The following is an 18,294-nucleotide window of genomic DNA, read 5'->3' on the forward strand; positions in this document are numbered from 1 at the left end:
TTCTTCATCTCCTTTTCCTTCCTCCCAGTACTTTCCCCCATGGCCCATTGACTCCATCCCTTTACCACATCATATCATTACATTCTGCTCCTTCCTATGTCCTGTCTATATATGCTCCTTCTAACAGCTCTTATAAATGAGAAAGTTCATATGAGTTATCAATATCTTCTTCCTGTGCAGGAATACAAACAGTTCAACAGCATCAAGTTCCTTATAGTTACTCCCTCTCTTCCACTCCCTCTATGGTTCACCAGAGTCCTGTACTTGGAGATCAAACTTTTTGTTCAGCTCTGGTCATCTCTATAGGAAAGGTTGAAAGTCCCCTGTTTCACTGAAAGTCCATCTTTTCCCCTGAAAGAGGATGTTCGGTTTTTTCTGGGTATTTGATTCTCGGTTGTAAACCAAGATCTTTTGCCTTCCAGAATATCATATTCCAATCCCTATGAGCCCTTAATGTAGATGCTGCCAGATCCTGTGTAATCCTGACTATGGAGACTTGGTAGTTGAATTGTCTGTTTCTGGCAGCTTTTAGAAGCCATAAAATGAAATTTGTGTCCTCAATTGCCCATGCTTTTACTTCAGTTTTTATTTTTGCATTTCTTATCTTGTCTTATTATTGCTAGCATTTCTAGCATGTCAAATAGTAGTGGTGATGATGGTCATTCTTTCTTTATCCCTGAGTTTATTGGAAAGATCTAAGAATAATAATATAGTGCCTCCTATATGCCAGGAAAAGGTAGTTTGTGACTCAGTGGATAGTGCACAGAATCTGGAGTCTGAAAAACCAGAATTCAAATCCAGTCTCATACACTTCCTACAGTGTGACCCTGGGCATGTCCCTTAACCTCTGAGTGCCTGATAAAATGAATTCAATGGAGAAGGACTCCACTCCAAACCACTCCAGTATCTTTGCCAAGAAAGTTACTTAAGGCATCATAAAGGGTCAGTCATGACTGAAAGGACTGAAAAACTAACAGAATGTGACTGGAACTGTGCTAAGCAATTTAAAATTATTATTTCATTTGATCTTTCAATAACTTTGTAAGTAGGTGCTATTATTATCCTCATTTAATTGCTAAGGCAATTCATCTGCCACTGCTACCATTCTGGTGCAGGTTTCATTACCTCATATCTGGACTATTGCAGCAGCCTGCCTCAAGTCTCTCCCTACTCCACTCAAACCTTCATTTGGTCACTAAAATGATTTTTTGCTCACCTACTCTAATGACTCTCGGTCATCTCTAGGATCAAATATAAAAATCTCTATTTGACTTTCAATTCTTATCCCCTTTCTACCTTTCCAGTCTCCTTATATCTCACTCTCTTCTACATATTCTTCAGTCTAGTGACACTGGGCTCCTTAGTGTTCCACAAAAGACACTTCATCTGTTTAGATCAGGGGTTGGAAACATTGGACCCATGGGCCATTTGGTGCTGCTATGGCAACAGCTGGAGAACTCAGAATTCAATAGATGGAGGAGCTTTTTAGGAGTGAATTAAATGTTTGACCAAATATAGCAGTGAATGATGTTATAAATATCCAAATGGTCCTTCACAAAAAAAAAGTTTCCCCACCCCTGTTGTAAGTATTTCTCTGAGTTCCTCTTGCATTTTAAATGCTCTCCCTCCTCAATTAAGGCTAATGACTTCCCTGGTTTCCTTTAAGTCCTAAGTGAAAACCCATTTTTACAGGAAACCTTTTCCAGCCCATCTTAATTCTAATGTCTTCCCTCTGATGTTTCCTACTCTATGTATTTAGCTTACTTTGCATATATTTATTTAAATGTTGTCTTCCCCACTAGATTGTAAGCTTTTGGAGGACAAGGGTTGTCTTTTGCCTCTTTTTGTCCTTCTTGTAATCAGTTAAGTATGTTTAGTATTTCTGCTTTTATGCATCATGTAAATTTTAAAACATGATAAATTTTTGTAATGGTACTGTGTAGTGTACTTTCTCTTTCCATTTGATAATCTCCAGAAATCTTTCAGCTATCATTGGACAGCTAGAGGCACAGTCGGTAGAGCACTGGCTCTCAAGACATGAGGACCTGAGTTCAAATGTGACCTTAGATACTTCCTAGCTGTGTGACCTTGGGCAAGTCACTTAACCCTGATTGCCTCACATCCAGAGCCATCTCCAGTCATCCTGATTCATGTCTGGCCACTGGACCTAGGTGGCTTTGGAAGAGAAAGCTAGTCTGGTAACTTGGCACAGCACCCTCTCACTCAAATCCAGTTTATGTGCTTATCGTGGCATCAACTCCCATGGTCTTCTTTAACAATGAAGGATAAACATTAACATCAACTATCCTATTTAATTTTTCTAAAATGCCTAATAATTAGGTCTTTAATTTTTTTTAAGGTTTTTGCAAGGCAGTGGGTTAAGTGACTTGCCCAAGGCCACACAGCTAGGTAATTATTAAGTGTCTGAGGTCAAATTTGATCTCAGGTCCTCCTGACTCTAGGGCTGGTGCTCTATGCATTGAGCTACCTAGCTGCCCCTAATTTCTTTAAAAAATATTTTTTTTTTTTAGTAAATTTGTCTACGTTTGAAAAGGATACACTTGGAACAGCTGGATGGGGCAGTGGATGGAGCACCAGTATGGACTTAAGGATTTGATTTCAAGTTTGATCTCAGACAGTTGACTCTTAGTAACTGTGACCTTGGGCAAGTCACTCAATCTCATTGCCCACCCCACCCCACCACATACATACATACTAAAAAAAAATGACCCTAAATGGGGATTCAATAATTCTCAAAAAAAAGTATATACCTGAAGGCCCCCCTATTTCTCCCTACAACTCATTCCATTTTCTGTAAATAGGTGCCTTGTCTTTCAGGGTATATGTATCCTATATTAATATTAAGTAACTATATTAGTTGACAGTATAGTCTCTGATATCTTTCTGAATAGTTTAGTTTATCCATTTATCTCTTTTAATCATCTCTTTTTACTGTTGCTTTTATCTAAGATTGTTTGCTACTCCTATCTTTTATTCTTCAGTATGATAGATTTTGCTCTGACTTCTTTTTTTTTAAACTTTGTTGTGAATCTTCATATTTCACATGTGAGATAATGATTTCAACAGTTTTTTTCCTTCAGGTCTCATTTCATTTGACATGTCTGTGAAGTCGTCTCTGAATTAATTTCTTGTTCCTTCTTTCTCAGATTCTTCTATAGCATTTCCTCTTAGTTCCCTGCCAGCCAGGAAGGTTATCTTTATTTGAGTACAAGTTGTATTCCTCATAGTTTATTGTAAGTTCCTTGATGTATAGATTGTTTCAGTATGTAGGTTTGTTTAAATTTTTTTAAAAAAAAGGTTTTTTTTATTGTAACTAGCCAAATTATAAATTATATCCTCCTTCATGATAAGCTACCAAAGATGATATTCAGGTTCATTACCAGAGAATATAGGTAATGTCATGACTTGGATTATGCTTCACCCCCCCCCCCCAAAATGCTGATTTATGATGTCTAGGCTTTAGTCCTGCCCTTCTAAGGGTGACACAGTGAATTTTTTTTAGTATGCCATGTTTTAATTGACCAAAAACGGAAGGAGTTCATCATATCTAGCCCAAGTAGATAGCTTCAAACAGGACTGACTTTGAGGACTTCTCCTTACAGTGTTCTGTCATCTCAATTTATAGGTATATCACCATATTTATAAGAATCTGTTTTATAAATTTTCTTCTTTGCCAGGTTTTTGTGTTGTAAGCAAGAAAATGGTCAAAATGCACTATTTTAAAATCATGGAGTAAAAAGAGGATTTTATAATGTGTTAGAAATTTGCCCACTTTTCCTTTCCCTACCCCGTTAAATAATTTTTTTTCCTTTCAGTTCAGGACTTAATATTTTGGGTTAATATGATGCTTTCCTTCCTTCCTTCCTTCCTTCCTTCCTTCCTTCCTTCCTTTCTTTCTTCCTTCCTTTTTGCATTTCAGTAGGTTTATTAAAAGGTTGTGGTATTTTGTTAGCTTACTTAAGCCAATTTAAGTTTGTATTGCCGAATTAGAAAGAAAATTTTAAAATGAATCATATTTAGGAATAAAACTGAAGATATCTATAAAATGCTTATATAATGAAGCAAAAGATATATAATACATATGATTCTTTGGTTTATCTCTAAGAGAAGTTTTTCCACATGTCAAAGAGAAATTTATACTAGTTATAGCTGTTGTGAAAGTTAAACTCTGTATTATCCTGATGAATTCTGTGTTCTCCCAATTAAGGCATTGTAGTGCATATACTATATATCAATTTAAATTCATTAACCTGATGCAGTTGTTTTTAATTCAGAGTTATAGGGGACAAATAAGTTTTAATATGAAAATGCAAGGTTATCACATGCAGGCTTTATTCCTCGAAGATAAGCAGGGGGAAAGCCAGGGGTTATAATAGGGAAGTAGGACACAGTGTATGTGTCGGGAAAAGGCTAGGAATCAATGCATGTATAGTGTTAAGGATTTTGTCAGGATGTTCAAGGATAACAGATTCATTTCTGAGGAGAAGAGAGGCAGCATTTTGTTACTGGAATATACTTTGTTGGGTTGTAGTTTCTACCTTCCTGTAGTAGGATCTTTTCCAGCCAGGGTTATATCTAAGTTGACAGGACTCAGGTTACACAGATTGCTGTTATCAGTTCATGATCTGGTACAGAAAGGCAGTTAGGGATAATAAAAACGTTTCTATAACATACTACTTCCTAGGAATGATGTTGTTCAATTACCTACTTACCTAAGCTATGCTAAACTATAGATTTTGCTCTGAACTTTGTTTTTAAACTTTGTTGTGAATAGGCATAGCTTAAAGCATAAGATTTATCATTGTAGAAAAGCACAGAATTTGTTATCTGCCTAGTATTTCTATGACATCAAACCTACAAGTATCTTCAAGTGCTCCAACAGCCCAAATAACATTTCAAACACCAGTGTTGGATAAGGAAACTATTAGTGTAAACCTGTAACAGTAAATATGTAAACATAAATATCTGTGTATGTTTGATTTTATATATATACATTTAACATTTTATATACACATGTATATTCAAAACTCATATATATGAATTCCCTTAAATCTCCATTGAAATTTATATTTAAATTTCTCTAAATTGTCTCAATTATTAACCTTTTTCTTACCCATACTTTTGATACCTGAATTAGAAGGCATTTTCATAGGGGAAATCAAAAATAAATAAGCCAAGGAAGACTAAATTCTATGTTGGGGTTTTTCTTTATCTGTAAGTTGTGACTTAAAAGTTCAATAATTTTGCAAATCAGTCTGTTAAGACTTTCTTTTGAGTTTATACTTAAATAAAATCTTTACATTTTTGCATTTTTTTCCCTTACAGAATGACATGACAACTGCTCGTTTACAATGGGGAGAGATACTTATGCCATTACTTAAAAAATACAAACTTAATATCACATGGGGTGATCAAGATTTGTTAAATATAATGTTTTTTCATAATCCAGGTAATTAGATATTTTTGTACTTTTAAACATACTTTTAAAGCCACATGGACAATTCCTAGTCATCAGAAATTAAAAATTGTCAATAGTTTTATAGTTGGTGTTTTAAAAAATCATTGTTTTGGATGGCCAATGGGGTTAAATGACTTGCCCAAGGTCTCATAGTAAGCATCATGTGTCTGAGGGCAGATTTGAACTCACGTCCTCCTGACTCAAAGGCTGGAGCTCAATCCATTATACCACCTAACTGCTCTGAAATCATGTTCTAAATGTCAGGCTTTTTTTTTTCATTTTGGTAAATTTTGTTACATAGAATTTCTATATTATGTAGTAAAATTCTCCTTAAATATTAACTCTTTATAAAATTCTTAAAAGTTTGTTTTTAGAGTTATATCTAAATATTTTTTGTGATATGTTTTTCTACATTTAGAAAGTCTTTTTGTTTTTCCGTGTCAATGGAATTATCGACCTGATCATTGCATATATGGAAGTAATTGCCGAGAAGCTGAAGAAGAAGGAATCTTTATTCTCCATGGAAACAGAGGTGTTTACCATGATAATAAACAGCCAGTTTTTAGAGCTATTTATGAAGCACTGAGAAATGTAAGCAGTTCCTATTTTATTAATTTTTTTGAAAGAGTAAAATCATGAACTTTATACCCCCTTCTTCAAATTCTCTTCTTGCCTCTTGCCCCATCCATTGTAGTTATATTTATATGTTTCCCATATCCAAAATATAAACCTAATTCTTTAAATGAATCCAAATATCAGGAGGAGACAGGTTTCTATAAATAGGAAGTAATTAATATGGTTAGGTAAAGGGAAGCTCCATCATCTTTCAAGTATCCCCTGCTGTACTGCCTAAAATCTCATTTGAAATGCAAGTTCTGAACTGCATTTTCTAGTATATATAACTGTAATGGGAAACTCCCTTAAGTAACATTGTGAACTTATTTTTTTTAGGCATTGGACTAAATGCCTAAGTGGAAAGATATAGAAATGACCATAAGAACATTACTATGCTCAAGGGATTTAGAGTATAGGGAGAGAGATAAAATGTATGTCTAAATTAATAAAATCCAAAGCATAGTAGGTAGAAGCAAAGTGCTATTGAGAGGATAAAAGATAATGATATTCCATCTTCAGGATCCAGGAAGATTTTATGGAGTGGATGTTTTTTTTACCTTAAAGTTATAGGTTAAAATTTAGATAAATATAAGTGGGATAGGCAAAAAGAAGGCATTTATGGTAAAAGGAATAGTGTAGACAAAGGTAGGAAAGCTCATAGAGTATATTCTAGAAATGATAAAGAAAGTCTTATTTAATCAAAGTATAAAGTTTGTAAAGGGTAGCAGTGAGATAATGTTTGTCCTTCATTCTTGAAGAAGAACCAGCCTTACTTTCTCCTCCAGAGTCATCTGGATCCAGTACCTGGATATCAATCAGGATGACTGAGATAGCTCTTGATGCAGGGCAATCAGTTAAGTGACTTGCCCAAGGTCACACAGCAAGTGGCTAGTGTCTGAGACTGCATTCATACTCCTGTCTTCCTGAATTGAAGGCCAGTGTCTGTCCACTGCCACTTAGCTGTCCTACATAAAACTAGGAAGAAATAAAATTCTGGCATGCAAAGGATCTAAGGGCAAATAGTCCATGAACATCCCCATTAAGTGAGTGTCTAGTTTTTCTTTGAATACCTCAGGGTTGAAGAGGAAAAACTTTTTGCCCCCTCTTTACTTTTTTCATTTATTTATTTTTAGTTTAGTTTTTTTTTTGCAAGGCAACTGCTTTAAGTGACTTGCCCAAGGCCACACAGCTAAGTAATTATTAAGTGTTTGAGGCCGGATTTGAACTCAGGTACTCCTGACTCCAGGGCCAATGATCTGTCCACTGTTCCACCTAGCCACCCCCATTTATTTATTTTTAACATACTTTTAACATATTTTAACATTTCAAAATAATTTTGTATTCCAAATTCTTTCTTTTTCCTGCCTTTCCTCCACCCATTAAGAAAGCAAGCAATATAATATCTATCATACATGTGAAATCATGTTGATAAAAAGACTAGAAAAATAAAGTTAAAAAACATGTTTCAATCTTGATTCATAGTTCAGTTCTTTCTCTGGAGGTGGATATCATATTTATTGCAAGTCCTTTGGAATTATCTTGATTTATTGTCGTGATTAGCGTCTTTAATAGTTGATCATTGTTAGAATATTGTTATTACTGTATACAACATTCCCCTGGTTCTTCTGTCTTCACTTTGCATTAGTTTATAAATGCTTCCCAAGTTTTTCTGAAACCATTTGACTCATCATTTCTTATAGCAGAGTAGTATTTCATCACAATCACACACCACATTTGTATTGATCTGTATCTCTTCCAATTTCCAATTCTTTGTCATCACAAAAAAGAAGCTGCTGTGAATATTTTTGTTACATGTAGATTTTTTTTTTTTGGATCTCTTTGGGATACAGACCTAGTGGTAGTGTTGGATCAAAGACTATGCTCAGTTTTGTTGCTTTCCAGAATGATTGCATCAATTCACAACTCTATCAGCAGTCCATTAGCCTTCCAATTTTCCAACATTCCCTCCTACATTTTTGTTTTTCCTTTTCTGTCATTTAGCCAAGTAAAATTTCTTTAAGAACATCCCATTCTATCTTTTGAAAGCTCTAATCATTTGGGAAGTTTTATCTAAATTCAGTTTCCTCTTTCTATGATTTATATCTTCTGACCAAGTAGGACAAATCTAAACACCCACTATTTGTACCTCTGTTTCCTCATTTACAAGAAAGGAAAGCATGTTTAACATCTACTTCACAGTGATGTTATGAGAAAACTTCAGAGTGCTGTATAAATTTTGAGTTACTATTTATATAACTCTAATGGATCTGTTGACTTAAACTCCTTGAGGTTTTACTAGTAAATGCTCTCATATCCCTTTTTAAAAAACTTAATTTGTTTTAGGTTGTTTTGAACTGGACCAGCAAAAGAAACAATTTTTATATATACAAAGAATTGGAGCATCAATCAAATATTTATTAAGTTCTTATTATGTGCCAGATACTGTACTAAGGACTAGAGTTACACATATAAAGAATAAAGCAATTTTTACTTTCAAGGGGTTTACATTCTAATGGAAGGAGAAAACAAGTATGTAAAAAGATATAAACATCCAAATGTACATAGAAACACTCATATATAGTAAGTTAATACAAAAAAAGTATAGGGAAGTTTAGGAAAGAGGGCACACTTGGAGTTTTTTATTTGAATAATGTTTCCTATCCTCTTTTCTAAGCTCTTAATTCTAATTTTTTCCAATGGATCCATTTCATTTTTTATCTCTTGCATTATTTCTTCAAGTATTTTTATAGTTCTTTTTAAAAATATTTAATATTTATTTATTCTCATTTTGTACAAATGTATTTTATACATTAATAAAATATTCTTGTTTAAGAGTAAACAAAATACCCCCTCCCCCCAAAAAAAATAGAGACTCGCTTGAGCAATAAAGTAAAGGGTTGAGAAAAAAATTAAAATAAAAAAATAATAGTAATGATTGTAGGTATGGCCAGGTGGCACAATGGACAAAGCACCAGCCCTGGAGCCAGGAGCACCTGAGCCCACATCTGGCCCCATACACCCAACAATCACCCAGCTGTGTGGTATGCAAGCTAACCCAACTCCACTGCCCTGCAAAAACAAAAAAAAAAATTAAAAAAAAGACCCAAAATAAAAATAGAATAGTAATAATAGTAGGGGTGGCTGGGTGGTGGACAGAGCATTGGCCCTTGAGCCTAGAGCACCTGGGTCCAAATCTGGCCTCAAGACACCCAACGATCACCCTGCTATGTGGCCCCAGGCAGGCCACCCAGCCCCATTTGCCCTGCACCCCCCCAAATAATAATAATAATAAATGTGCTTGAATCTTTGTTCCAACAACAACAACGCTGTTGCAGGTGGATCACATTCTTTATGATAAGTCCATCACAAAAGTTACTTCCATATTATTCCACCTTTGCCATTGCTGATCGCAACTCCCTCCTTTCTTATTTCTCCACTACCATGTACTATATTTTCTCTCTCCTTTCACTCTGACTCTGCTGTAGGGTAGCTGAGTGGTGCAGCAAACAGATCCCTGGCCCTGGGGTCAAGAGGCCCTGAGCCCCCCTTACCACCCCTTAGGCCCAGCATCCACCTGGCCCTATGGTCCTGGACAGGCCATCCAATCCCAGCCCCTTGCAAGAAGTAAAAAAGAAAATGTGTTATATCTGACCACTCTCCCCCCATGGTCCATACTCTCCTCCATCACTCACATCCTCCCCTTCCCCCTGTTGCCCCCTCTTCTTACTCCGAATGCCTATACCCCACTGAGTATATATGCTGTTTCTTCTCCTAGCCACCTCTGATGAGAGTGAAGTTTCCCTCATTCCCCCTTGTCTTCCCCCCTTCCATATCATTGCAATAGCTCATTGTAATAAAGAAAAATCTTATATTTAATATCTTGACCCATTTCCCCTCTCCTTTTTCTTTCTCTCATTACATTTCCCTTTTTTCTATTGACTGCATTTTTACACCATATTTTATCTTCAAATTCAGATTTCTCCTGTGCTTCAACTACAGAAGCTCCCTCTACCTGCTCTATTAACTGAGAATGTTCATATGAGTATTATCAGTGTCATTTTTCTATGCAGGAATACATGCAGTTAATCATCATTAAGTCCCTCATATTTTCCCCTCTCTCCTCCAATCTCTATGCTTCACCTGAGTCCTGTATTTGAAGATCAAACTTTCTGTTCAGCTCTGGCCATTCTAACAGGATCATTTGAAATTCCCCTGGTTCATTGAAAGTCCATCTTTTTCCCTGGAAGAGGGCATTCATTTTTGCTGGGTAGTTGATTCTCAGTTGCATTCTAAGCTCTTTTGCCTTCTGGTATATTCTATTCCCAAGCCCTGTGAGCTTTTAATGTAGTTGGTGCTAAGTCCTGTGAGATCCTGATTGCAGCTCCACTGTATTTGAATTGTGTCCTTCTGGCTGCTTGTAATATTTTCTCTTTGACTTGGGAGTTCTGGAACTTGGCTATAATATTCCTAGGGGTTGGTTTGTTTGGGATCTTTTTCTCTGGGGGATCAGTGGATTCTCTCCATTTCTATTTTGCCCTCTGCTTCTAGAATATCAGGGCAATTTTCCTGTAGTAATTCTTTGAAAATGATGTCAAGGCTCTTTTCCTGATCATGACTTTCAGGCATTCCAATAACTTTTAAATTATCTTTCCTAAGTCTGTTTTCCATATCAGTTGTTTTTTCAGTGAGATGTTTCACATTTTCTTCTAATTTTTCATTTTTTTGGTTTTGAAGTAATGAGTACTGATTACTCGTAAATTCATCGATCTCCCTGAATTCTGTTCTTTGTCTGAAGGATTTGTTCTCCTCAGAGAGTTTTCTTATCTCTTTTTCCATCTGGCCAATTTTGCTTTTTAAAGCATTCTTCTCCTCAATAACTTTTTGAACTGTTTTATCCATTTGACCTAAGCTGGATTTTAGCATGCTATTTTCTTCAGCATTTTTTTGGATTTCCTTGACTAAGCTGCTGACTTCATTTTCATGTTTTTCCTGCATCTCTCTCATTTCTTTTTCCAGTTTTTCTTCTAACTCCCTCATTTGATTTTCAAAGTCTTTTTTGAGCTCTGTCATAGCCTGATCCCAATTTCTGTTTTTCTTGGAGTCTTTAGGTGCAGGAGCTTGTGTTTCCTCATCTTCAGAATGAGTTATATTGAACCTTCTTGGGATCATAGATAATGTATTTCTCAATGGTGTTCCTTTTTTTCCTCTGCTTGCTCATTTTCCCAGCCTAGGCCTGTTTTTGTGGTGCTTCCTGAGCTTTTGGGACACTCCCACAAGGGTCTCCATGTGTGAGGCTCTGTCCTCCCTCCTGGTCTGTGAATGAACATATGTGCCCCGCCGTTTGCCACGGGGCTGAGGTGGAGGGGCCCCTGCTGTTCTGTGGGGGGGCCTAGACTGGGATCAGGATCTGAATGTGTTTAGAGCCTCAGATTCCTGTTCTGGGGCAGAGCTCATCAGTCTCTCTCTCTTCACTCCCCTCCCTTAGCTCAGTGGGCTCATGTCCCGGGGGCACCTGCTTCAGGTTCCTGGATCTGGAATGTAGTGGCCAAGCTGCTGGCTGTGTGCACTGAGGGCTGGACTTCACGTGCTTGCTCTGTTCCCCCAATTTGTGCCCGGTGCTCCCCATGGTGTAGCTCAGGAAACTCCCCAGCTGCTGTGAGCCAGGGCTCCCAGGGCCCTGGGGCTGCCTCCGGGAGGCTGAAGTTCTTTCACTCTGGCGGGCCACCCCTCTGGTGGGCCACCCCTCCGGCGGGCCGCCCCTCCAACCCTGGGGAGCAGAGCCTTTCTGCTCTTTTCCAGGTTACCTTGAGTAGGAGAACAACCTCACTGGGTCCCTCTGTGAGTTCTGTCTCACGAAAATTTAGTTAGAGTCCTTAGTTTAGAAGTTCTATGAGAGAGCGTCTAAGACATGATCTGCTCTTGTTGCCATCTTGGCTCTGCCCCCTTTTTATAGTTCTTGAAGCCAAAACATTTTTTTTCTGTTCTGAGCCTCTGATTATACCTGTGGTGTTATTTTCTTTTCTTAAATTTTCCCCTTTGAAATTTCTTGACCTTTAATATATCTTCGTAATATTTTTGTTTATTTAATACTTCCAGTCTTAGTTGTTTATTTGGGACTTTATGCCGAGACCAGACTCATACCCATCCCTCACAGGTGTGTTTTTGCTCCTAACTATACTTTTTTTGAGGTTCTTGCTGCTTGGTTTATCTTTGACATGCTTCAGAATGCTGGATGTTTTGGTATTTGTAGCAGAAGCCATTCCCCATTGCAATACCATTGAAGGCTTCATCTCCCTTTTAACCTTTTTTATTCTGTTCTTAGTGGTGAAAATATTGTCTTCTATGCCAAAAAAAAGCAAAAGCAAAATTGGATTTTACTATTTATCTTCTCTTTGTTCTTTATTCACATTATCTTATCTTATCCACCCTGAATAATAAAGTGATAACTTTTTTCTATTGTTCTTTAGGCATATACTGTTTATTAGACCTATTCCATTCTTTTAATAATTCCCATGTGGTAGAATTTCCTTCCTTTGGAATTTCTAGAGTAATTTATTTTGCATGCCTTTTGCAGGACTTGATTCTCTTCCTGGATATTGAGTTTCTATCAGTTACTATTCCTCTCTTCTCTCACTGTTCTCCCAACTTACTTCTTGTGTCATTTTTTATACAAAACATATTCACAGTCATCCACATTTATCAATTCTTATTGGGCTTACTGTAATCTTTCTCAAGCGCCCTTATTCTTTTTTTCTTTTTTTCTTTACTTTTTTCAAGGCAATGGGGTTAAGTGGCTTGCCCAAGGCCACACAGCTAGGTAATTATTAAGTGTCTGAGACTGGATTTGAACCCAGGTACTCCTGACTCCAGGGCCGGTGTTTTATCCATTGCACCACCTAGCTGCCCCGACTTTATAATTCTTAAAAATTATTTCTAAATTCCTTCTCATTGTATCATCTGTTTCCATGTAAGTTACCAGGATTAGTTCCATAGGAGGTTTGACAAATCCAGGAGATTTTCCATCACACATGTCTAGGAAGACAACAGATCTCTGTCATTTATGTTAATTCAAGAGTTAGTCACCAGCCACTACCATTCATCTTTTCTTCATTTGATGATTACTAGATGACCTTTTCTTGGTAGTCACTATGGATCCACATTATCTTTTCTTTGAGCACCAGAAGATATTTCTTCCTCAGGGAGTCTAGATCTACCTTTTCTGGATGTGATTGTCAGTGATCTTCTTTATAATTCTTTAAATCTTAGAGATATATCCTAAACCTTCTAACCCCATACAATTTAATAATCACTGATTGATATATAACCCATGAATTTATATATTTATTGAAATTTTTTATATTTTCAACCAGTCTTTTATAAGTAAAAAATTGCATGTATTTGTTCCTTGCCTTGAAAATACTTCCTTTTGTTTGTCCAGTTCCTGGAGGAATGGACCTTAATTATGTTTTCATAGGGAAATTTAATGTTTTCTTTGTCTATACATACCTCTCCCAGTATTCTGCATTTTAATTATATTTCTTCTTTGATCATATAACCGTGACCTGCCAACTCCCAAATTGCAGTCATCCAAATGAAGGTGACTAGTCATTCCTTTGTCTCTCTTTGTTAACCTTCATTGGCATTTTTCTTCTCCATCAAATTTATGTGTTCCCTTTGTTGAGAAACAAAAAGCCCAACAACTTCATCTTGACCTTCCATCATTGGCATGGTGTAGACTTTTTTCTTCTTTTCATTATCAACATTTTGTTGTCATTGCTCTTACCTACATTTGTTTTTTTAAATTTATTTATTTTGAATTTTGCAATTTTTCCCCTAATCTTGCTTCCCCCCCCCACAGAAGGCATTCTGTTACTCTTTACATTGTTTCCATGTTTTACCTGTATTTGTACATTCTTACCATACATTATCATGCATTACCTGCCTTTCCATACCGCTCACTAGTTCCTATTTAACCTTTGTAATTTTGATTTTACCTATATCACTCCATTGAAATTGTTTTCTTATTGTCTACCAGTAAATTTCATGTTCCTAATTTTGATAGCCTTTTCTTCTTCCTCTTTCATTTTGGTGTTCTTCTGTATTGGTAATTATTTAATAACCCACTCTTTACTTCTTCAAACATTTTTCTTCTTTTACATGACATTATACTGTCTTGATTCTCTTTGTTCTGCTTTATCCCAAGATAGCATTAATATGCAACAAAGATGCATTGGCATTTAACTTCTTTGGATAAACCTCCCCCTCCCTATATGGAAATATAATCCAGGGCAATATATGCTGAAGGATATGGTGATTTATGTGGTCTTCAGAAATCTTCTGAATTGGTAGCATCCTCACTGAACCTGAGTGGGACTTTTTTATGCCTTTGGGTAACCAGGAACTTAATCAGGGAAGTAGGGGTCAATCAAGTACCAATCAGGTACCCAGACCACTTTGTTGAAACTAATCAATTTTGTTGGAAACAGAGAAATCCCATTCTACCACTTTTCTCTTAACTTTGGTCTAGATATTTTGCCCTAAACTGATATCTTAGCTTACCTCCTTGATTTTGCTTATCCTCTGATGTTTCCTTTTAATCATCCTTCAACACTGACTCTAGTTGTGCACTTTCTGATCAACCTTGTTTCCTATTACTTCCTATCTATCATGAGCATTCTAACATTTTTAGGCAGTTAAAGCAGTTAAAGTAGATGGAGAGCTATCTTTTAATCAGGAAGACTTAGGTTTAGGTCCTGCCTTTGACAGTAACTTTGTGTTCTATGTCTTCTGGTTTCTGAAGTCATTGTTTAAAAGTATGAGTTGCAGATGAGTTGTTGTTCAACATTGTTGAAGGGAATTTATACAACAATAAAATCATAGGTCTGGACTTTTGTAATTCTCCTTTGTACTTGTTCCCTAAAAAATAAAACAAAATATATAGGTAATGTTTGACGTGGACAAACTCCAGTGACTAGGATCAAATATGAACTCCTTGGGTGGGAATTTAGAACTTTTTTTTTAGGTTTTTTGCAAGGCAATGTGGTTAAGTGGCTTGCCCAAGGCCACACGGCTAGGTAATTATTAAGTGTCTCAGACTGGATTTGAACCCAAGTACTCCTGACTCCAGGGCTGGTGCTTTATCCACTGTGTCACCTAGCCACCCCCTCATTTAGAACTTTTTACATCCTAAACTTTTGCTATCTGTTCCTCACAAAAAAAATTCCATTTCCATCTTAGTACATTTGTATATGCTGTCTTTCATTTCCTGAAAGTTCTCATCTTCTCTTTAACTGTTAATATATCTAGATTCCTTCAAGATACAGCTCAAACACCACTTTTGGTAGGAAGTCTTTCCTTATCTCCCAGCCTCTTAGTATTGACTACTTGAAGGTTGCTATCCATTTTTTTTTTTAGATTTTTGCAAGGCAAATGGGGTTAATGGCTTGCACAAGGCCACACAGCTAAGTGTCTGAGGCTGGATTTGAACTCAGGTACTCCTGACTCCAGGGCCAGTGCTCTATCCACTGTGCCACTTACCTGCCCCCCTCCATTTTCTTTATATATTTTGAATATAACCATTTATGTGCTTTTTTTTTCCCCTTTAGAATGTAAACTTCTTGATTCAGGGACTTTTTTTTTTTTTTTTTGCTTTGTCTATATCCTCAGGGTTTTTGTACAGTGTCTGGTACATATAGGAAGCATTGAAGTGTTTATTGATTATTTGTTATTTAATTTAGCATTGGAGGACTTATTTAATACTTCACTGGTAAGCAAATAAATACTGTCTTGATAATGTTAGGTTTATAGTAAATGTGAATGTTGTATTTACTGAAAGTGCATAAGTTAATTATCCATTTTCACTGAGATTATCCTTTTTTTTCCCTTTCATTTTTAGTGCTCTTTTGGAGATAAGCTACATTCTTTGTTAGAACCATTAGAACTGGAACTACAAAAGACTGTACATACATATTGTGGGAGAATACACAAAATATTCATAAAACAACTAACAAAAAGTATAAGAGATAATTATGACCGACCATCAAAAGAAAGGTGACTCTTGTTGATTTAGACTTAAGTCTCTTGAACTCCAAAAAGAATATGTGTGTATAATTTTATTGCATAATGTATTAATGTTTAGGAAGGAATTATTTATTGTTCATCCAGATAAGTTTTACCAGAGAGAGTAAACTGAATTATATTTTATCGTTACAAAGAATAAGTTAGAGCCTTATATCTAACCAGTAAGAATTCCCAACATTTGAAGTTTTGTTAATCATTGTTTTCAGTCTAGTATTGATGACAATGGACTGACTGAGAGATAATTTTAGTTTATATGATTCTGTTGACTGTTCATTCTCTAGTGACTGAAAGAAGTAGGGATATGTACGTGAAGAGGCCATGTACCTCATACCTATTTTAAAAATATGAAACTGTGAATATTAGCAATACATTTGAGTCAGCACTAACCTCACTTTAATTTTGTGAGAGTAAAGTTTACAGGGACAAAAATTGTTTTGTCTCTAAGCCAATGTGATATAACCATTGACAATCTCTGTGTGCCTTTTGATGCTTCATCTCTTTTGCATTTAAATGTTTTTTGTGACAGTCATGTTTAAAATCTTTGAGTAAATGACATACATCTTTTAAAACAAATTGTAAAAAGTTTAAATTTCTGAATATTGTTAATATTGATTTCATGGTTAATAACCACGTTTTCATTTTTTTTGAAGTTTGTTCAACTGTCTTGCCAAAATCAAATTTATATTTAAATATGTTAAAATATATTTGGGGCAATTTTTTATTACTTTAAATGAATTTCATTTGTAACTTTACTGAGGTAAAAGATATGTATTCTTATTAGAATTTTATTGAAAATCATGATAGCATACTAATATTGTATTAGAAAGTTTACTGGACCAAATTATAATTGCACAGCTCTTATTTCAGTCATCTTAGGATTGAAATTTGTTCCATTTCAACTTCTACCTCAAATTTACTTTGCTGGGTAATTTCAAAACAAGAAAGTTGACAGAACATCACCATAATTTTATAGAAAATCTATCTGTAGGTATTTTGTAGTTAAGGAAAATGTTTCCATAAATTGCTTAGCCTTTTCAAGTGAGAATACTGAATTTTTTTCTAGATTTTTGAAAGCTAGAGAGTTTCTTCCATTCTTAGTTTCTTGTCCTCTTATTCATAATTACCATGGCCAGAACAAATACTGGTTCTTGTGAATTGACCAAGTTCTATATTTACTACTTCCCTCTTTTTTCTTTAGTATTTTAACTTTTAAAGGAGGATGAATCATTTAGTTAATGTTTTGCTAAAATGGGGAGAAAATTGTTTTCCTTTTTGAAAACTTTCTCCTTGAGAAAGAAAGAAGATGGTTTTGGGGGATTGATCTTCCTATAGTGACTGGTATTGTTGTGAGTTGAGAAGGGAGAGGACTACTAATGAGGAAATGAAGGTAAATTCAAGACATTATCAACCTGCCTAATACTTAGCTTTCTTGTTTCAGTGTGGATTTTGTGAATAGAAGGATTAGTATGTAGAATGTTTGTGTGGATATTAAGGAGCTAGTAGTTTAGAGATAATTTATTTCTATTCCCTTTTGTATAAATTAATAGAGACCCCCAGAAATTAAATTACTTGCTCCAAAACATACTAGTAGTTTAGTGTTGTTTTTACCTTTGCATCTTTCACCAACTAGTGAATTTACAGGGAGTTGAAGTCTTCCCTTCCTTTAGTACATTATCATCTTTCTATAGGTTCAAGGATTTTGGTCTGTACAGTGTGATAATATTTGTGAGACTGAATATAATAAATGTGAGACACTGTGATACTAGAGAGGTTGTGGAAGCAGAAGGCAATAACATTTCTAAAAAAAACCTCCTGTGGCCTTGGGCAAGCCACTTAACCCCATTTGCCTTGCAAAAACCTAAAAAAAAAAAAAAACCTCAGCACAACTGAAGAAAGAACATATACTTTAATTAGAGTAGAAGAAAATTCACCACTACACAACTCTTCTTTGATGTCTATATTGATTCAGCCTTATATGTAGCCTCTTATTAAATTAATAATAACTTAAAAATAAATAAATCCTTTGAGAAGGGAAATTTTCCTTCAAAATTGGGGGAGGAAAAAATATAGGATAGGGAAAATTATTAATGTGATAATTGTTTTTAAGTAGGTCATATATG

At 35.6% G+C, this 18,294-nt stretch overlaps 1 protein-coding gene across 6 annotated transcripts in view; it reads left to right on the forward strand.

The window, feature by feature from the left end:
* GXYLT1 (glucoside xylosyltransferase 1) overlaps positions 1 to 18,294 on the forward strand; it is a 116,836-nt gene that overhangs the window by 50,836 nt on the left and 47,706 nt on the right. For 4 of the 6 annotated variants that reach the window (XM_074194733.1, XM_074194732.1, XM_074194735.1 and 1 more), the window contains 3 exons: positions 5,347 to 5,470; positions 5,898 to 6,070; positions 15,990 to 16,144. In XM_074194733.1, coding sequence (XP_074050834.1) covers positions 5,347 to 5,470; positions 5,898 to 6,070; positions 15,990 to 16,144 — 452 coding nt within the window. Of the gene's footprint in view, positions 1 to 5,346; positions 5,471 to 5,897; positions 6,071 to 15,989; positions 17,755 to 18,294 lie in introns of those variants that run through there. The other 2 variants (XM_074194734.1, XM_074194737.1) reach the window with 1 other exon arrangement.

This window comes from Macrotis lagotis, chromosome 7, assembly GCF_037893015.1.
Source record: "Macrotis lagotis isolate mMagLag1 chromosome 7, bilby.v1.9.chrom.fasta, whole genome shotgun sequence".
Classification (NCBI taxonomy): Eukaryota; Metazoa; Chordata; class Mammalia; order Peramelemorphia; family Peramelidae; genus Macrotis; species Macrotis lagotis.